A 15,118-nucleotide genomic window follows, 5' to 3' on the forward strand; every position below is an offset into this window, starting at 1 on the left:
GGCTTCGCACGGGCCCTTCGCAGCCCCGCGCCCACCCGCCTGAGATCCCGCCTGGAGGGCCCGCATCCACCCCTTCCCGCCGGGACCCGGGTGCGCGCCGCTCCTCCGGCCGAGTCCCCCGCCTTCCCGGAGCCGGGACCGCTATTCCCGGCTGGACCGACTCCAGCCGCTCCGGGCTCGCTCAACTCCCATCCGCCCCAGATCCTCCCCTCCCAGGGACAGAAACACGCACACTCACCCTTGAAAAGCAGTACTAGGAAGAAGTCGGGCAGCCGGGCGCAGAGCCGGACCGCCGGCCGCCGCCTCAGCGCCATGACGAGGGGAGCTGAGGGGCCGCAGCCTGGCGGCGCAGCTAGGCTTCCCCGCGCGCATGCGCCCTGCCTGCCGGGGCCCCTGCTACCCGCCCCTAGTTACCATAGCGACCTCCTGGCCTGGCACAGCCGTCACCATGGTGACAAAGGAAGCTGAAATATGGTTGCTATGGATGCAGGGATGCTCTGGACCCGCGCCCATGCGGTCTCATTCAAAGAATCCGATGGGAAGAGGTAAAGAAGCTTGTTCGAGATTGAGGCAGGGTAAATTTTCCATAGCTATAAAACGAATCTGGCACTACAGATCAGAGAAGAAACACTCAATTAAAACTTGGAAATGAAGTGTTTCCTCACAAATAAGGGTACAATCTAATTGTCTTTGAAGCATTATTGCCTGAACCTCTTTTGAAACCCTGATTCCAAATGTGATGGAAGGAAAAAGCACTGAAATCTATTTAAAACGTAAGCAAGACCAAAAAACAAAAACAAAACAAACAAACAAACAAAACCCCACAAAGCAAGACATACATTAGGTAGTACGTAAAACTGATGTCTTCCTAAAATAAACATAATCCATAGTTTCTGTGGTAGATCAAAAACATGAGGATAGTTTCCTCTGCAGAAAAGCAGGATAATTCTTTGCTCTGATTTCTGAATATTGGATAACGGTAAGGCTAGGGTAGAAAATGGAGCAGAATCTTATGAGGACAACCGGATAAAATGAAGGATAAAATGTACTGGAAACTGGTCCCAAGGATGCAGGAAGTTTTCTGTCTCAATACTGTGGAAAATTCTTAAAATAGCTTGTATTATATCTAATATAGAAAATACACCCCTGGGGTGCCTGTGTGACTCAGTGGGTTAAAGCCTCTGCCCTCGGCTCGGGTCATGACCCCGGGGTCCTGGGGTCGAGCCCCACATCGGGCTCTCTGCTCCGCGGGGAACCTGCTTCCCCACTCCCCCTCTGCCTGCCTCTTTGCCTACTTGTGATCTGTCTGTAAAATAAATAAATAAAATATTAAAAAATTTAAAAAAAGAAAATACACCTCTAATGCTCCAGAAAACAATAGGGTAAAAACAGATTTCTGAGTGTAGTTATTAGTAAAATATGCCAGAGTTTCCAACAACTGATTTTTTTTAATGTTTAATTTAAGGACTTCATTTTTCATACAGTCACCCTACATATTTTTTAGCATTTTTATTTTTTGCAAAGTAGAACAGTGAGTGTGTGTTGTAGTTTCCATATATACCAAATTATGAATGCCAGGAAACATGAAATAGATTGAGGTTGTTGCCAAGGATATGCTTCAACTGCCACCACTTTATGATCTTCATTATAAATTTTTATAATTGCTCAAAACTTTGCAATTGTGAATTAATTCATTCTCAAAATCTCATAAAGACAGAATAAAATATTTAAAATAACTCAACAATTTATTATGATTTTATCTTTCCTTTCTTAACCTTTTTTTCTGTTCCAGTTCACTACATTCCAGTCACAAGTAAAAGTATGTAAAAATTATATTATAGTGGCAGCCTTTCTCCCTTCATCAAACACAACATACAGGAATTTAAAGGGGAAAATTCTTCTTAGGCCCACTGACTTTTTTCCTTTCGCTTTCTCTTTTCTTTATCATTCCCTTTGGTTCCCAAATATATAGCTAGGCATATTTGCCTAAATGAAGGAACCATTTTGGTTACCTGAGAAATATGAAGTTTCCTACTGCGGACAGAGTAGTTTTAAAAACTAGTGCCTCTTTTCTCCTGTTGTATTTCCTGTGTTTGCACTGTGACATGGTTCTATTAAATGGTCTTCTCTGTTAGGGAATCTTTTCAAACTTAGAACAAGACCAGACAGAAAGGCTCCACGAATATTCTATATGGAAAAGAGGTTCCTATTAGAGCAAATGCAGGTACTTCATTGTAAAAACGTTTATTTTTCCTCCACAGATGGAGTCTGCATGTCATGGCTGCTGGTTGAGACACAATCCTGGATTGAAGCCTAACTAGTGATGCACCAGGACAGGGTAGGATGTACTTGGCTGTCAAATGATCTGCTTCTCCATATGATTTAACTGTTCCCAGGAGAGCTCTGGCTCTGTTCAGAAGAGAACCAGAGTTCTGGAAACATTCAATGAGTGGGGTTGTGAAGTCTATGCTTCTATCACCACATTATCCAACTGAATATGTTTATTTCTAATGTGTGATTTACTAAGGAGAGATACATTTCTTAGAAGCACTCAGGGAACTAAATACACATATGCTAATCTTTTACAGAAGCATTTGCGAGACTTTTCAATATTAATGCAAAGTGTAAATCAAGTAGCAAAGAGTAGGGTTTTCCTGTGAGAGTCACCCCTGAACAGACTGAAGAGGTCCTGGAAGGAGCAATTACAGGAGGGGAAATATAAGCCCTGGAGTCTGATGGACAATGATTCAAGTTCTTGGGAACTTGGAAAACTTGGGAACTTGGGAAAGTTAGACCTCGGATTCCTTGTCTGTAAAATAGGGATAACAATACCCACCTCAAGTGTTCATTGTGAAAATCATGTGAAATAAAGGTCTGGAACATACTAGGTGCTCAGTAGATGTTTGTGTTCTATGCCCCTTCCCTTTCCTACTATTCTGGCTCAGATTGGGCCAAACGATATAATATTCTTGGAGAGTCTTGATAATGAAAAGGATTTTCAGCCTGTATATGGGTTCAGAGAGAATAAGCAGCAAAGAGGAAGTTTTACATTAATGTGTGTTTGTCCTCTTGGTGTGATTATATTCTTAAAAAGTAACATGAAGAGCTCTGTCCCTTCAGTATGCCATTATACACCTGAACAATCACCTGAAGTCAACCCTCACAGCAAAAAAGAAGCAAGATCCATTGACTAAGGGAAGTCTCTGACCCTAGAGTAATTCTGTGAAAGCATTCCTCTTCAGGGTTTATCAAAGATTGTTGCTCCATCTCACCTCCATTCAATTTTCCTCTTCCTTGAAATATTCCCAACTCTGTTCTCCCACATTTTCTCTCAGCTATCAGGCCCTGCTCCTTCTTTTCAAAGTACTTCTTGAATTTCACTTAAATAGGAGGATTTCTACCCCTCCCCTGTCGATCCAAGGCAACAGTAGGAAGGAAAACCTCCATCCCCTCTAACTAGATATGCTGCTCATGCTTTATAAGGAAGTTACATATTTTATTTATAAAATAAATAATTTTTTATTCAATTTATTTGCATGGTCCTCTCCTTTGTAGTGGTTCAGTTGAGAAAGGTCATATTAATGCCAAAGTTTTGGCTTAAAATGTCTTCCTAGGGAGAGAACCTTATAAGAAGCTATTTGGCAGTCCCTTCATATTTCACCAAAAGGAAGCTGATGTTCACATGCTAGAGTGTGTTAGTGTGTGTTTGTTTTTCACCCATGCCATGGGTGAAAGAAAGACTCACTCGCCTCTGCTAGGGGAGGAGTTGGAGTGTCCCATCACCACTAGCCAGGATCTCTACTCACCAGTGCCCCTGAAAATGCAACACAACAACCAACACTGAATGGACAATTTCATGACCACAACTGAGGCCTGATATAGGATTTGCTATACTCTGGCGCTGAAGGTTCTAAGAACTGTGAATCCCAAGTTCCCTGTTAAGGTGTCTGCCTCAGTTCCTTCTTTGAGGAAGTAGAGAAGCAGAGTTTGCCTGAATGCTCCCTCCAGACACCAAGGAAAATGTGTTAGGGACAGCCAGCAAACAACACTTCCCAGACCACCTTCAGGAAGGACACCCGTCATGAGATAAAACAAACAAGCTCTTTCTTCTACTTGACTTGATGACTATTTCCACTGCCTGGGGAGAAGATGGGAAACTTCTCCTCATCTGTGCTTCAGGACTGGGGACACAGATGAACATTAGCACAAAGGACACACAAGCTATTGGGACTATCTTGGAGCCCGGCCAAGGAGCAGATTCAGAGGCAGGGGTAGGAGAGCTCCTAACAGTGGGCAGACAGTGTATCTGCAGCTCTTCAGCTCAAGTTGTGTGCCTCCGGGATGCTTCAACTACTTTGTTTACAGATTGGAGATATTTTTATCTCAACCTCCAATTAGAGGTAATTTTCTCTTCATACAAATTGTACCATCGAGTGTTTACTTCCTGGCAGCACGAAAGAGAGACCAGGGCCTCTGCTATCTCTCTCTTGTCCTGCAGGGAATCTTGCATTTTTTTCAGAGTCCCTTCCAGGGTCAATTCCCTACTGCACAGTTTGGGGAAGAGGCGAATTCTTCCTGATGGTCTTGGGCCCAGGGTTTAGGCTGGTAACTTGTACTGCTCCTTTCTTTCCAAGGGTGGAAGGGTATTTTTTCTACTTGCCATTGCAGAGTTTCTGGATAGCCTGTTTCAGAACTGGAAATAGTGAGTATTTGATTCTACTTCCCAGATCTCTAATGTGATGAGGATTATACCCCAAGCCTTTTTTCCCCCAGAGATTATTTAATACCATGTCTTTAAGCAAGTAGATAAAGGCTCTAGAGAGGATTCTGAAGTTTCTCTTTAATCCCAGGGAATTGTATTCCAACAAAATTTAGGATTAGGAGGAGTGGATGTGTTTGGTCCTCTGTGATGATATCAAGTCCTCAAAATACTCCATAAGACAGTAGGGATTTATTGCAGTTTGGAGGCTACTCTGGCCCTACAAAGGACAGAGGACCATCTCCTGAGAATGTCTATATTCTGCACCCTTTATACTCTGAGGTCTCGTCTTATTCCTGTCATTCCTTCCAGGCAGTATTTTGTATTCTGGCCACGCCTTGTTCTCTAGAATTGCACTGCCCAGTGTAGCCCAGGCCCAGCACTAGCAGATGCCCAAGATAGACCCTGGAAGGGGTGGGAAATTCTACTAAGCATTAATATCCTCCTTGTGCACCTCTCCACAGCAATGGCCACCCCACTGCCACCAACCTAGAGCAAGCTGCATCAGTTTTCATTCAGAATGTGAAAATCATCTGTAGGCACCTGCCTGTATCTTCTGTCTCTAGACCTTTATTTTCAAAATTTTGAGTAGTACAGGGCCTGGAACATTGGTAAACGCTCAACAAGTATCCGTGGAATGAATGTCAATAAGACTCCTGCATCCTACCGGGGCACCTGGGTGGCACAGTGGGTTAAAGCCTCTGCCTTCGGCTCAGGTCATGATCCCAGGGTCCTGGGATCGAGCTCTGCGTCGGGCTCTCTGCTCAGCAGGGAGCCTGCTTCCCTTCCTCTCTCTCTACCTGCCTCTCTGCCTACTTGTTATCTCTGTCTGTCAAATAAATAAATAAAATCTTTAAAAAAAAAAAAGACTCCCCTGCATCCTACCAAATCAACAGCCCCTCATAGTGTTCTACTTAATATTCTTAAGTGGCTCCATATTATCCTCAGAATCCAGTTAAAATCCCTTCTATAACTAAAAAAGTCATAGCTGAAATAAGTAAGTCCTCTGTTCATGAACAACAAGACATCATCTCATATTACAGCCTCATCAATGTTCTTGAATCTAGTTACACTGAGTCATTTGAACTTCTTATGACTTGTCATGCTCTCTTGAACTCCTGGAGTTATCCATGGGGTCCCTTTGACCTGCATCACCTCTCCTCCTGCTTGCTTGGTTTTCTAGCTGTATCATGTCTTTGAGGAACCACTCCAAGCATTGCATCTTCGTGGGAGAATTTCTTGACTCCATTGTTCCTCCAAGATGATCGAGGTGGCCCTCCTCCCATAATACACTATGCATTCATATATTTTACACTTCATCACACCATATTCTAATGTCATATTTTCCCTGCAGTTGTTTTCAGACTTCTAGAGTTTAATAGTTTTCAACCTTCCTTCTTTTCTAACATATGCCTTTGAGACTATAATTTCATTCTAAATACTTCATTAGCTGCATCCCACAAAGTAAGCTATATATTGTCTTCATCGTCACTCAGTTCCAAGTATTTTCTAACTTCCTATATGATTTTTACTTGACCATTCATCATTTAGAAGTCTACTTTATTAATTTCTCAATATCTGGGGGCTGGGGACCATGTGGCCATGACTGCCTTCTAGTTTTATTGCACTATGGCCAGAGAATAAGATTTGTGTGAAATCAGTGCTTCCTATTCTTTGAGACTGACTTTGCAGCTTAATGAGGGCTAGTTGTTTTAAATACTTCCTGCATGCTTAAAAAATGTATTCTCTAATGGTTAGGTATAGAGCATTAAATATATATATCCAGGGATGCTTGGGTGGCTCAGTCAGTTAAACATCTGCCTTTGGCTCAGGTCGTGATCCTGGGGTCCTGGAATCGAGTCCCACATCAAGCTCCACTTTGGGCTCCTTGCCCAAGAGGAAGCCTGCTTCTCCCTTTCCCTCTGCCTGCCTCTCTGCCCGCGTGTGCTCTCTCTCTGTCCAATAAATAAATAAAATCTTTAAAAAAAAAGAGAAAGAAAAAGAAAAACATACTTGCATAAATGTCACAATGACATATGTTACAGAATCTCCTATAAAGATTTTCAGAATAAAGGAATATCCCTCTGCTGGGACACCTAGCTGGCTCAGTCAGTGGAGCATGTGATTTGGGATCTCGGGGTCATGAGTTTGAGTTCCATGTTGGGTGTAGAGGTTAGAAAGGAAGGAAGGAAGGAATGGAGAAAGGTGTAGGGAGGGAAGGAAGGAAAAGAAAGAAAAAGAAAAGAGAAAGAAAAGAATATCTTCGTGCTTGGAATGATGGAGAAAATCTTCCTGGAGATGTAGAAATAACTGTATAATCTTGATAATCACCTCCTATCATTTAATTATCCATCTAGCACACATTATATTGTGTTTGTGCCTGCTACAGCTTAGGAACCAGAGACAATGTGGGCATAATTTCTTTCTTCATGGAGCCCACAGTTAAATGGGGGAGACAGGAGCAAAAATAATTATGCCTTAAGGATCTAGTAACTCACAGAAACGAGTTAATATGGATATCTACTGCTTTACTGCATCATGCAGGGAAATTCTGAATAAAGTGTAACAGAAAAATTAAAATGCATGTTAAGCTTGAAGTAAAGAAAGAAATTCTCAAGTGATAGAAACAAGGAAGGAATTTAAAGCCAAAAGAGTAAGTTTGCAAACCAGAGCCATGGTGATGTGAACAGGAGAAGGGAGCCCTAGAACTGGGGTAGCAGTTTAACACCCATGTGTGTGAGGGCAAGCACCCTAGGACCCATTGAAAGCAGGGCTATAGAACTGAAATCCTGCTCCCTCAGGGGAAGATGGGTAGGAAAACATCTCCATCCATCAGTTTCTGACCTAGACCCTAGGGAAGAAAGAAAACCGTTTCCTGTGAGAAATTCAAATTTCCAAGCTTGTGTCACATTCTGGTGTGGGATGTGAATTTAACTTTATCTCATTGGGTACCTAAGCCCAAAAATTAATGTAAAACCTTCTCCTTTTCTTTTCTTTTTTTGTTACCTTAGTCATGGAAGAGACCTTTGGGCCAACCATTAGAGGCTAATGCACAACACTTCCTAGCATGTCCTGAGAACATAAAGGGTCCCCACAGAATAAAATAATCTCTGATGAAAACTTTAACAGTAAGTTTACAAGCCCCAGGGGGAAATAAATTGCCATAGGCAGAATCAGCACACATAACAAGTGGGAGTATAAGCACCTCCAAATCTTAAGACAATAAAATAATCCAAAAAAATAAAAATAAAATAAGTAGACTTAGAAAATTTAGAGAGAAAAACAAACTAGATAACACAGAGAAATAAAAAGGTACTAGAAAAGAATAAGCAAGGACCACACAGAATTTCTGAAAGAAAGAAAGAAAGAAAGAAAGAAAGAAAGAAAGAAAGAAAGAAAGAAAGAAAGAAATATTTAGGGAAAAAAAAACTTCAGTGGTTGAATTAATAGTTGACTGAAAAAAATAGTGAAATCAAAGATTGATCTTAGGAAATTACCAAGGATGAGGCACAGAGAGGTAAAGACGTGAAAATGTGGAAAAAGATGTTAAGAGATATGCAAAACAGAATGAAGTTGTGTAGGAATGAAGTGATAACAAGGATAAGGCAGTCATTGAAGCGGTAATGGCTGGAGTGTTTTAGAATTGATGAAGGTCAAAAATCCCTAGTTTGGGATGCCTGGGTGGCTCAGTTGGTTGAGCGGCTTCCTTCGGCTCGGGTCATGATCCCAGGGTCCTGGGATGGAGTCCCACATCGGGCTCCTTGCTCACCAGGGAGCCTGCTTCTCCCTCTGCCTCTGCCTGCCTCTCTGTCTGCCTGTGCTCACTCTCTCTGACAAATAAATAAATAAAATCTTAAAAAAAAAAAATCCCTAGTTTGAAGAATCCCACCCAAACATAACCTCCCAGGAGAAAGAGAGATCTCATTTTGTTTAGTTATCCCTAGCAACATGTCAGAGTGAAATATTGGAACCCCAAATGAAAAGAAAAATCTCAACACTAGTTATGTTGAAAAGGTAGGCTATTTAATAGGAAAAAGCAATAATGATAGTACAGGCTGGAACAAAACGGAATCATTGCTTCAAAGCGCTGTGGGAAATGGGAAATCAATCCAGGATTCTATACACAGCTCAATTATAAAATGGAGCAAATCCTTAATCACAAGGCACTTATTTGGAGCTCACAATATACCTTGCTCTATCCTGGCCACTGTCAGAAATTCATCTTTATCCTCTTCCTTTCTTTCCTTCCCCTATCCTCTCCCATTCCCCCATTTTCCCTCCTTTTCTTTTTTCACTTTTCCTTTCATTTTTGTGCTCATGGAATAAATCAGCCACCATCTTCCATATCCAGGCTGGACTGAGAGCAAGTTCCCTCAGACTAGGCTATTGAATAGTCCTTGTTCAGTTCCTTTCAGTTCTCTAGGATTTATTTTCCCAATTTTTTTTTACGGGAATTATGAATCTCCTGTCCTCCAGGGTTTCTGTGGTTATTTCAGTGAAACAGCAGACACAAAAGCATTTCGGAAGAAGGAAAGCAAATGGTACACATGCAGAGGATTAGTACTCTCTTTCAAGGAGGTAGAGAAAGTTTTCCAGCCACTTTGTCCTCCCCTTCTCCTCTCCGCTGACTGGCTAATCTCATGTCAGAGCCTCTCCTGCAGCCAGCATCAATGGCTGGCTCCACCAGTGCCTGAGATGCTAGGCTGGGTGAAGCCTCCTCCTCCCTGAATACGGAAGGCTGACTAGTTTCCTATGCAGGGCTGAAAAGTATTAACTGTAGCAAGGAGGATTAGCCATATGTCACTTAATTCCTGTTAATCAGGATTGAGGGGAGCTTGTGCTTGTAAGTTACAGATGAGCCAGCACCATCCGGGGGCCCTGCTGGGCTGGTGCTCAAATAGGCACAGTGGGCACCGGACAGCAGAACTCGCAGACCCCGGCTGAGCCATTCCCACCCGCCCTCATTTCCTTTGCCTTCAAGGTCTCTCCTTGTCCTTTTTCTCCCCAATCACTTGTTAGATTGATTCCCTTTCCTCTCATTTATTATTATTCCTACTCTTCCACTTCTTTTTTTTTTTTTTAAGATTTTATTTATTTATTTGACAGACAGAGATCACAAGTAGTCAGAGAGGCAGGCAGAGAGAGAGGAGGAAGCAGGCTCCCTGCTGAGCAGAGAGCCTGATGGGTGGCTCGATCCCAGTACCCCGGGATCATGACCTGCGCCAAAGGCAGAGGCTTTAACCCACTGAGCCACCCAGGCGCCCCCCTACTCTTCCACTTCTAAGTTAACATTCCTTGTTTATCTTCCTTTGCTCCTGTTTTCTCTTAAAAGAAAAAAGACTTAATCTTATGCCTCCTTTTAAAAATTCAGCTGAGTAAATTTGAATATTTAATTGGTTTTATTAAGCAATTCACAAATCAGGCAGCATCCCATCCAGCAAATAGAGAGATGCTCCAGGAATTTGTACAAAGTAGAAGGTTTTCATTGGAAGGAGAGTGGGGAAAGAAGTTATTAGCAAAAGAAAAGAAAGGTTTGTTCCAGGCTGGAATATCTTTTTTGTGAAGAAGGGAACAACAGGGTTTTATTGTGTGGATTACTTTACCAGTGCTAATCAGGAAATTTCAGATTGACTGTTAAAAGGTCACATTCCTGGGAGAGTTGAAACTGTAATTAAGTCTTGGTTTGCTGTTGTGAGGGCAAATGGCTCTATTTTGGGTTTGTTTCTTTCTTAATGATTGCCCTTTTTGATTAGATTCTCAGCCTGAGAGGTGTGATAAAAATTTAAGGCACTAGCGCCACTCTCAGCTACCGCTCTGTAGTTATCATGGTTTTTCACTGATCCTCTGTGTGATATTCACAGGTCAGGATGTTTTTGCTTAATCCCTGTGATACTCTCAGATCACAACTCCAGGCTCACCATCCTTAAGTCAGTCATGCTCTTCGCTTCTCCTCCAAAATGTTCCAGTCTTGAGGAGCTCATCCGCTTGGTAGTTAGGAGCTGTGAACATGCATTTAAAGCTCTTGAGAAGATACAGCACACCAGGGAGATTATGGGCAGGATAATTCCCAATGTTTGGAGTGTACTTTGAAGCCATTATCCCCAAAACCCACAGCAATCAAAATCAAATAAGTAAAAAACAAAACAAAACACCACACACACAAAGTCAAAGAAGTCAAAGAAAGATCCTGTTAGAGGAGTTACCCCTTCAAGCAAAAAGGCTTGTTCAGTGGCATTATGTAACTGAGTTTCAACCTCCTCAGAAGTGTTGATTGAGGGGAAGCAGATGGCCATAGTACAGGTTCCAACTTGCTCAGCTAAAAGATAACTAGGGGCTACCCTATTCTCCAGAACAACTTTGGCCAGAGTCTAAGGAACTTTTTGGGCCACTACTGTTTCAGCAGCAGATTCTCCAATGACTTAAAGAATGAAGGATACATTCCTTACCAAAGCCTCATTTACATTTATCCCTAGCCAGGGAAGGAGGGACCTGCCAAAGGAGTGAATCCTGAATCATGAAAGACTCCTGGCAGGTCTTTTCTAACTTAACAATGTAAATTCAGAAGCCTTTATCAATGCAAAGTCTTATTTGCTTTGTGAAAAGTTAGGGACATGTTTAAATTTTCTTCTAGCCTGAAATAAAAGGTTGTTCTAAATTCCAGAGTTTACAGTGGTTTAGGAGATACGAATAAAGGCATTATCTTTCCAAGCCAGCGTCAGAGTAAAGAAAAGGGAAAGGAAGGGGCACCTGGATGGCTCAGTTGGTTAAGTGCCTGCCTTCAGCTCAGGTCATGATCTCCGGGTCCTGGGATCAAGTCCCACATCAGGCTTCTTGCTCAGAGGGGAGTCTGCTTCTCCCTCTTCCTCTGCCCCAGAACTGCTCATGCTCATACTCTCTCTCTCAAATAAATAAATAAGCAAAATCTGAAAAAAAAAAAAAAAAAGAAAAAGAAAGAAAGAAAGAAAAGAAAAGGGAAAGGAGAAAGAGTTTTAGGCTTAAAGTATGAAGTCTTGATGTATCATCTTTCCTGAAAGCAATTTGCCCCAATGTCACTATTTCTCTTCCTTCTCAATTTGATTCAGAGATCTCCATCGTCTGCACAGAATCAGCTGTTAGGTAGAGCCTTCTTTAGCTGTGAGATGTGTACCAAAGGTTTAATAACTTCTAATTTTGCAGCAATGACAGTAGTCAGTGATGTGGGAAACAAAGGCAGAAAAAAAAATTATTTAATTTCCTTACTACCTACAGCCCATTGACAGATTCTTGAAATAGAGTGACATTCCTCTAGGGACTCAACTGCCTCAATGTTAATACTTTGCTAAAGGCAGAAGACAATCCTGGCCTGACCACCTTCCCCTGCAGGAATCCTGTAAGTCTACTTTAACATATACAACTTCCTTTAGAAAATTTCTTTATTTCTAAACCCCCCAAGATACTTGTTGGCAATCATCCCCCAAGCATACGGCCCACCAATATACATCTGAAGTGTCTCATGACTAAAGTTTATTGGATGGTAATAAATGACCTTTTCCCAACAATAACTAACTCCCTCAAGGTCCTGGAAACCTTGCTTCCAATATTCCTCAGAGACTTATGCTATTCCTAACCCCCCCCAACTTGAAAATATACAATGGGCCACTCCTCATGACCCCAGTGCAGCTTTCTACACATGGGTCCTGTCTCCATGCTTTAATAAAATCATCTCTTTGCAGTAAAGATGGCTCAAGAATTCTTTCTTGGCCATCGGGTTTGAATCCTAACATTCTTTCCTACGTCAGTCGGAGGTACCTGGTGAAGTTCCTTCCAATGGGGCTTATGGGCTGACTTCTCTGATAATGTTTCCAGAAAACCCAGTCACCAGGCTCTAGATGGTGACCAATAGGATCCTTTGAATTGGGATCTGGGAAGTCTTCTTTAGCCTGTTGATGACAAGCTTGAGCATCGGACATTAGAGCCTCACGGTAGCTGCCCAGACTAGCATGAGACAAGTGATCAGCAGAAGGTTGTATACAAATATATACCGGTCTGCCAGTGACTGTCTCATGTAGAGTGAGTTTATGTTTCCCAGAGTGGGAACTGCACACATTTGGGAAGACCAGAGTCAACACGTTAAGCCTCAGAAGTCCAGTAGTTGCCGCAGGTTTAAAAATTTTAAGTTTGAGCATCCTGTTAGCTCTCTCGAATTTGCCTGATGGTTGAGAGTAATAGGGACAGTGATAAACACAGAGTTTGCAAGGCTTCCATTAAGGCTTGTATGATTTATCCAGCAAAGTGGGTGTCTTGATCACTGGAGATCATGGTAGGTATACCCCAAGTGGGAAACACATTTTCAAACAGTTTCTTTGGCACTATGAGAGCATCGGTCTTGTGGCAGGGGAAAGCTTCAACCTACATGGAAAATACACACACACACACATGCAATAACAAGAACATATTGACAACCTATACTAAGTGACAGTTGAATGAAATCTCACTACAGATGTTCAAAGGATCCAGAGGGAGGTCTGAGACCTCTGGGGACATAAATACTTTTTCCAAGATAATGGACCTAACAGGTCAGACTGCTGGTAAACTTTTTTGCAATTTTGTAGAAGTATCTCCACCAATGTCAATTCATAATTTCAGTCGTTGATTGCAAAGGTGAGTGAACAAATGAAAAAAACAAACAATGGGATTTGACAGGGAGTCAAAAAGAACCAAGCAGCTGTCTTAGGTTTACCACAGCTTCAACTATTTGTTTAATTTATAGCTATTATTTTTTAAAAGATTTTATTATTTATTTATTTAAGAAAGAGTGAGTAAGAGAGAGCAAGAGAGCTAGTGGGGGAGGAGCAGAGGGAGAGAGACAAGTAGACTCCGCACTGTGTGGGGAGTCCAACATGGGGCTTGATCTCATGACCCTGTGGTCATGACCTGAGCGGAAATCAAGAGTCAGACACTTAACGACTGAGCCCCCAGGAGCCCCATACAGCTATTTTTTTAAAAAAAGATTTTGTTTTTAAGTAACCTCTATACCCAACACAGGGCCCTAACCCACAACCCCAAGATCAAGAGTTGCAAGCTCCCCCAACCGAGCGAGCCACACACCCCAATTTACAGATATTATTTACCCACCGTAATTTTCTGATTCAGGAGCAGACTGTAGCCATGCTGCAAGGACATCAGGATGGCAAAAACTCTGACAATGAAGGGTCATTTTTTTTGCAGAATGGACTTCATCCACATATGCCACAATCTTTTTTCCCTCACTCCCTTTGTGCAACATTTTGCTGGGAGAGATTTATACGTTCTGACCCTGTCTTGGATTAAAGGATGACAGGATAGTGACAGAAGCCCTGGGACCCTGAAGTGGCTCAGATGGAAATTCCAAGAACCATAGGGCTGTTCATCTGAGCCATGGTTTCCGCTTTGCAGATTCTGCTATTGCTGCTTTTGCATGAAAGGCAGCTGAGGCATTTCCATGATACTCAGGCTTCGTCCTTTTAATGTGAGCCTCAGTTTTGATGACAGCAATTTTAAAAGGTAAGAGAATAGCAATAACATCATACCAAATGTTGCTCATTTTTGACTGGGGCCCCAGAGGACAAAACACAACATTTTAAGATATAACTAGAATTATAAGTGATAACATTATAGCAGAACATATAAAATTTCTAGGAGTTTTATATAATTTGTAGAACATGTATATTCCTGTACGAATACACCATAAAGAAAGCTTAGTATTACTTTTTTTTTTTTTTTTTTTTTTTTATTTTAATAAACATATAATGTATTTTTATCCCCAGGGGTACAGGTCTGTGAATCGTCTGGTTTACACATTTCACAGCACTCATCATAGCACATACCCTCCCCAATGTCCATTTCCCCACCACCCTCTCCCATCCCCCTTCCCCCCCGCAACCCTCAGTCTGTTTCTTGAGATTGAGTCTTTTATGGTTTGTCTCCCTCCCAATCCCATCTTTTCATTTTTTCTTCTCCTACCTCCCCCCAAACCCCCCCACCTTGCATCTCCACTTCCTCATATCAAAGAGATCATATGATAGTTATATTTCTCCGATTGACTTATTTCGCTAAGCATGATACCTTAGTATTACTTTTGATGGGAAAAACCTTCCTGTGTAATTTAACATAGCAAGTAAACCTAATTAGTTTAACAAACCCTTTGGAATATTCCAGAGCCCCTCTAAAAAAAGTCCAAAACTTTCTTCTGGGTAGAGTAGAGCATTTGACTGCAGAACTTTCTTCTGGGTCAAAAAAAAAAAAAACTTTATTTAGAATTTGATTTTGAGATATATATATATGTGTGTGTATATATATGTATATATTTTTTTAAGTACTTGGTTACATAGAATCACATTT

At 41.7% G+C, this 15,118-nt stretch overlaps 1 protein-coding gene across 1 annotated transcript in view; it reads right to left on the bottom strand.

Annotated features, from left to right (window-relative positions):
• JAM3 (junctional adhesion molecule 3) overlaps nucleotides 1–377 on the bottom strand; it is a 90,171-nt gene extending 89,794 nt beyond the window's left edge. The window contains exon 1 of the mRNA XM_080817830.1: nucleotides 239–377. Within this exon, the coding sequence (XP_080673956.1) occupies nucleotides 239–314 (76 nt within the window). The 5' untranslated portion in view covers nucleotides 315–377. The remainder of the gene's footprint in view (nucleotides 1–238) is intronic.
• Between the last annotated feature and the right edge of the window lie 14,741 nt (nucleotides 378–15,118).

The sequence above is a fragment of the Martes martes genome, assembly GCF_963455335.1.
Source record: "Martes martes genome assembly, chromosome: 10".
Classification (NCBI taxonomy): Eukaryota; Metazoa; Chordata; class Mammalia; order Carnivora; family Mustelidae; genus Martes; species Martes martes.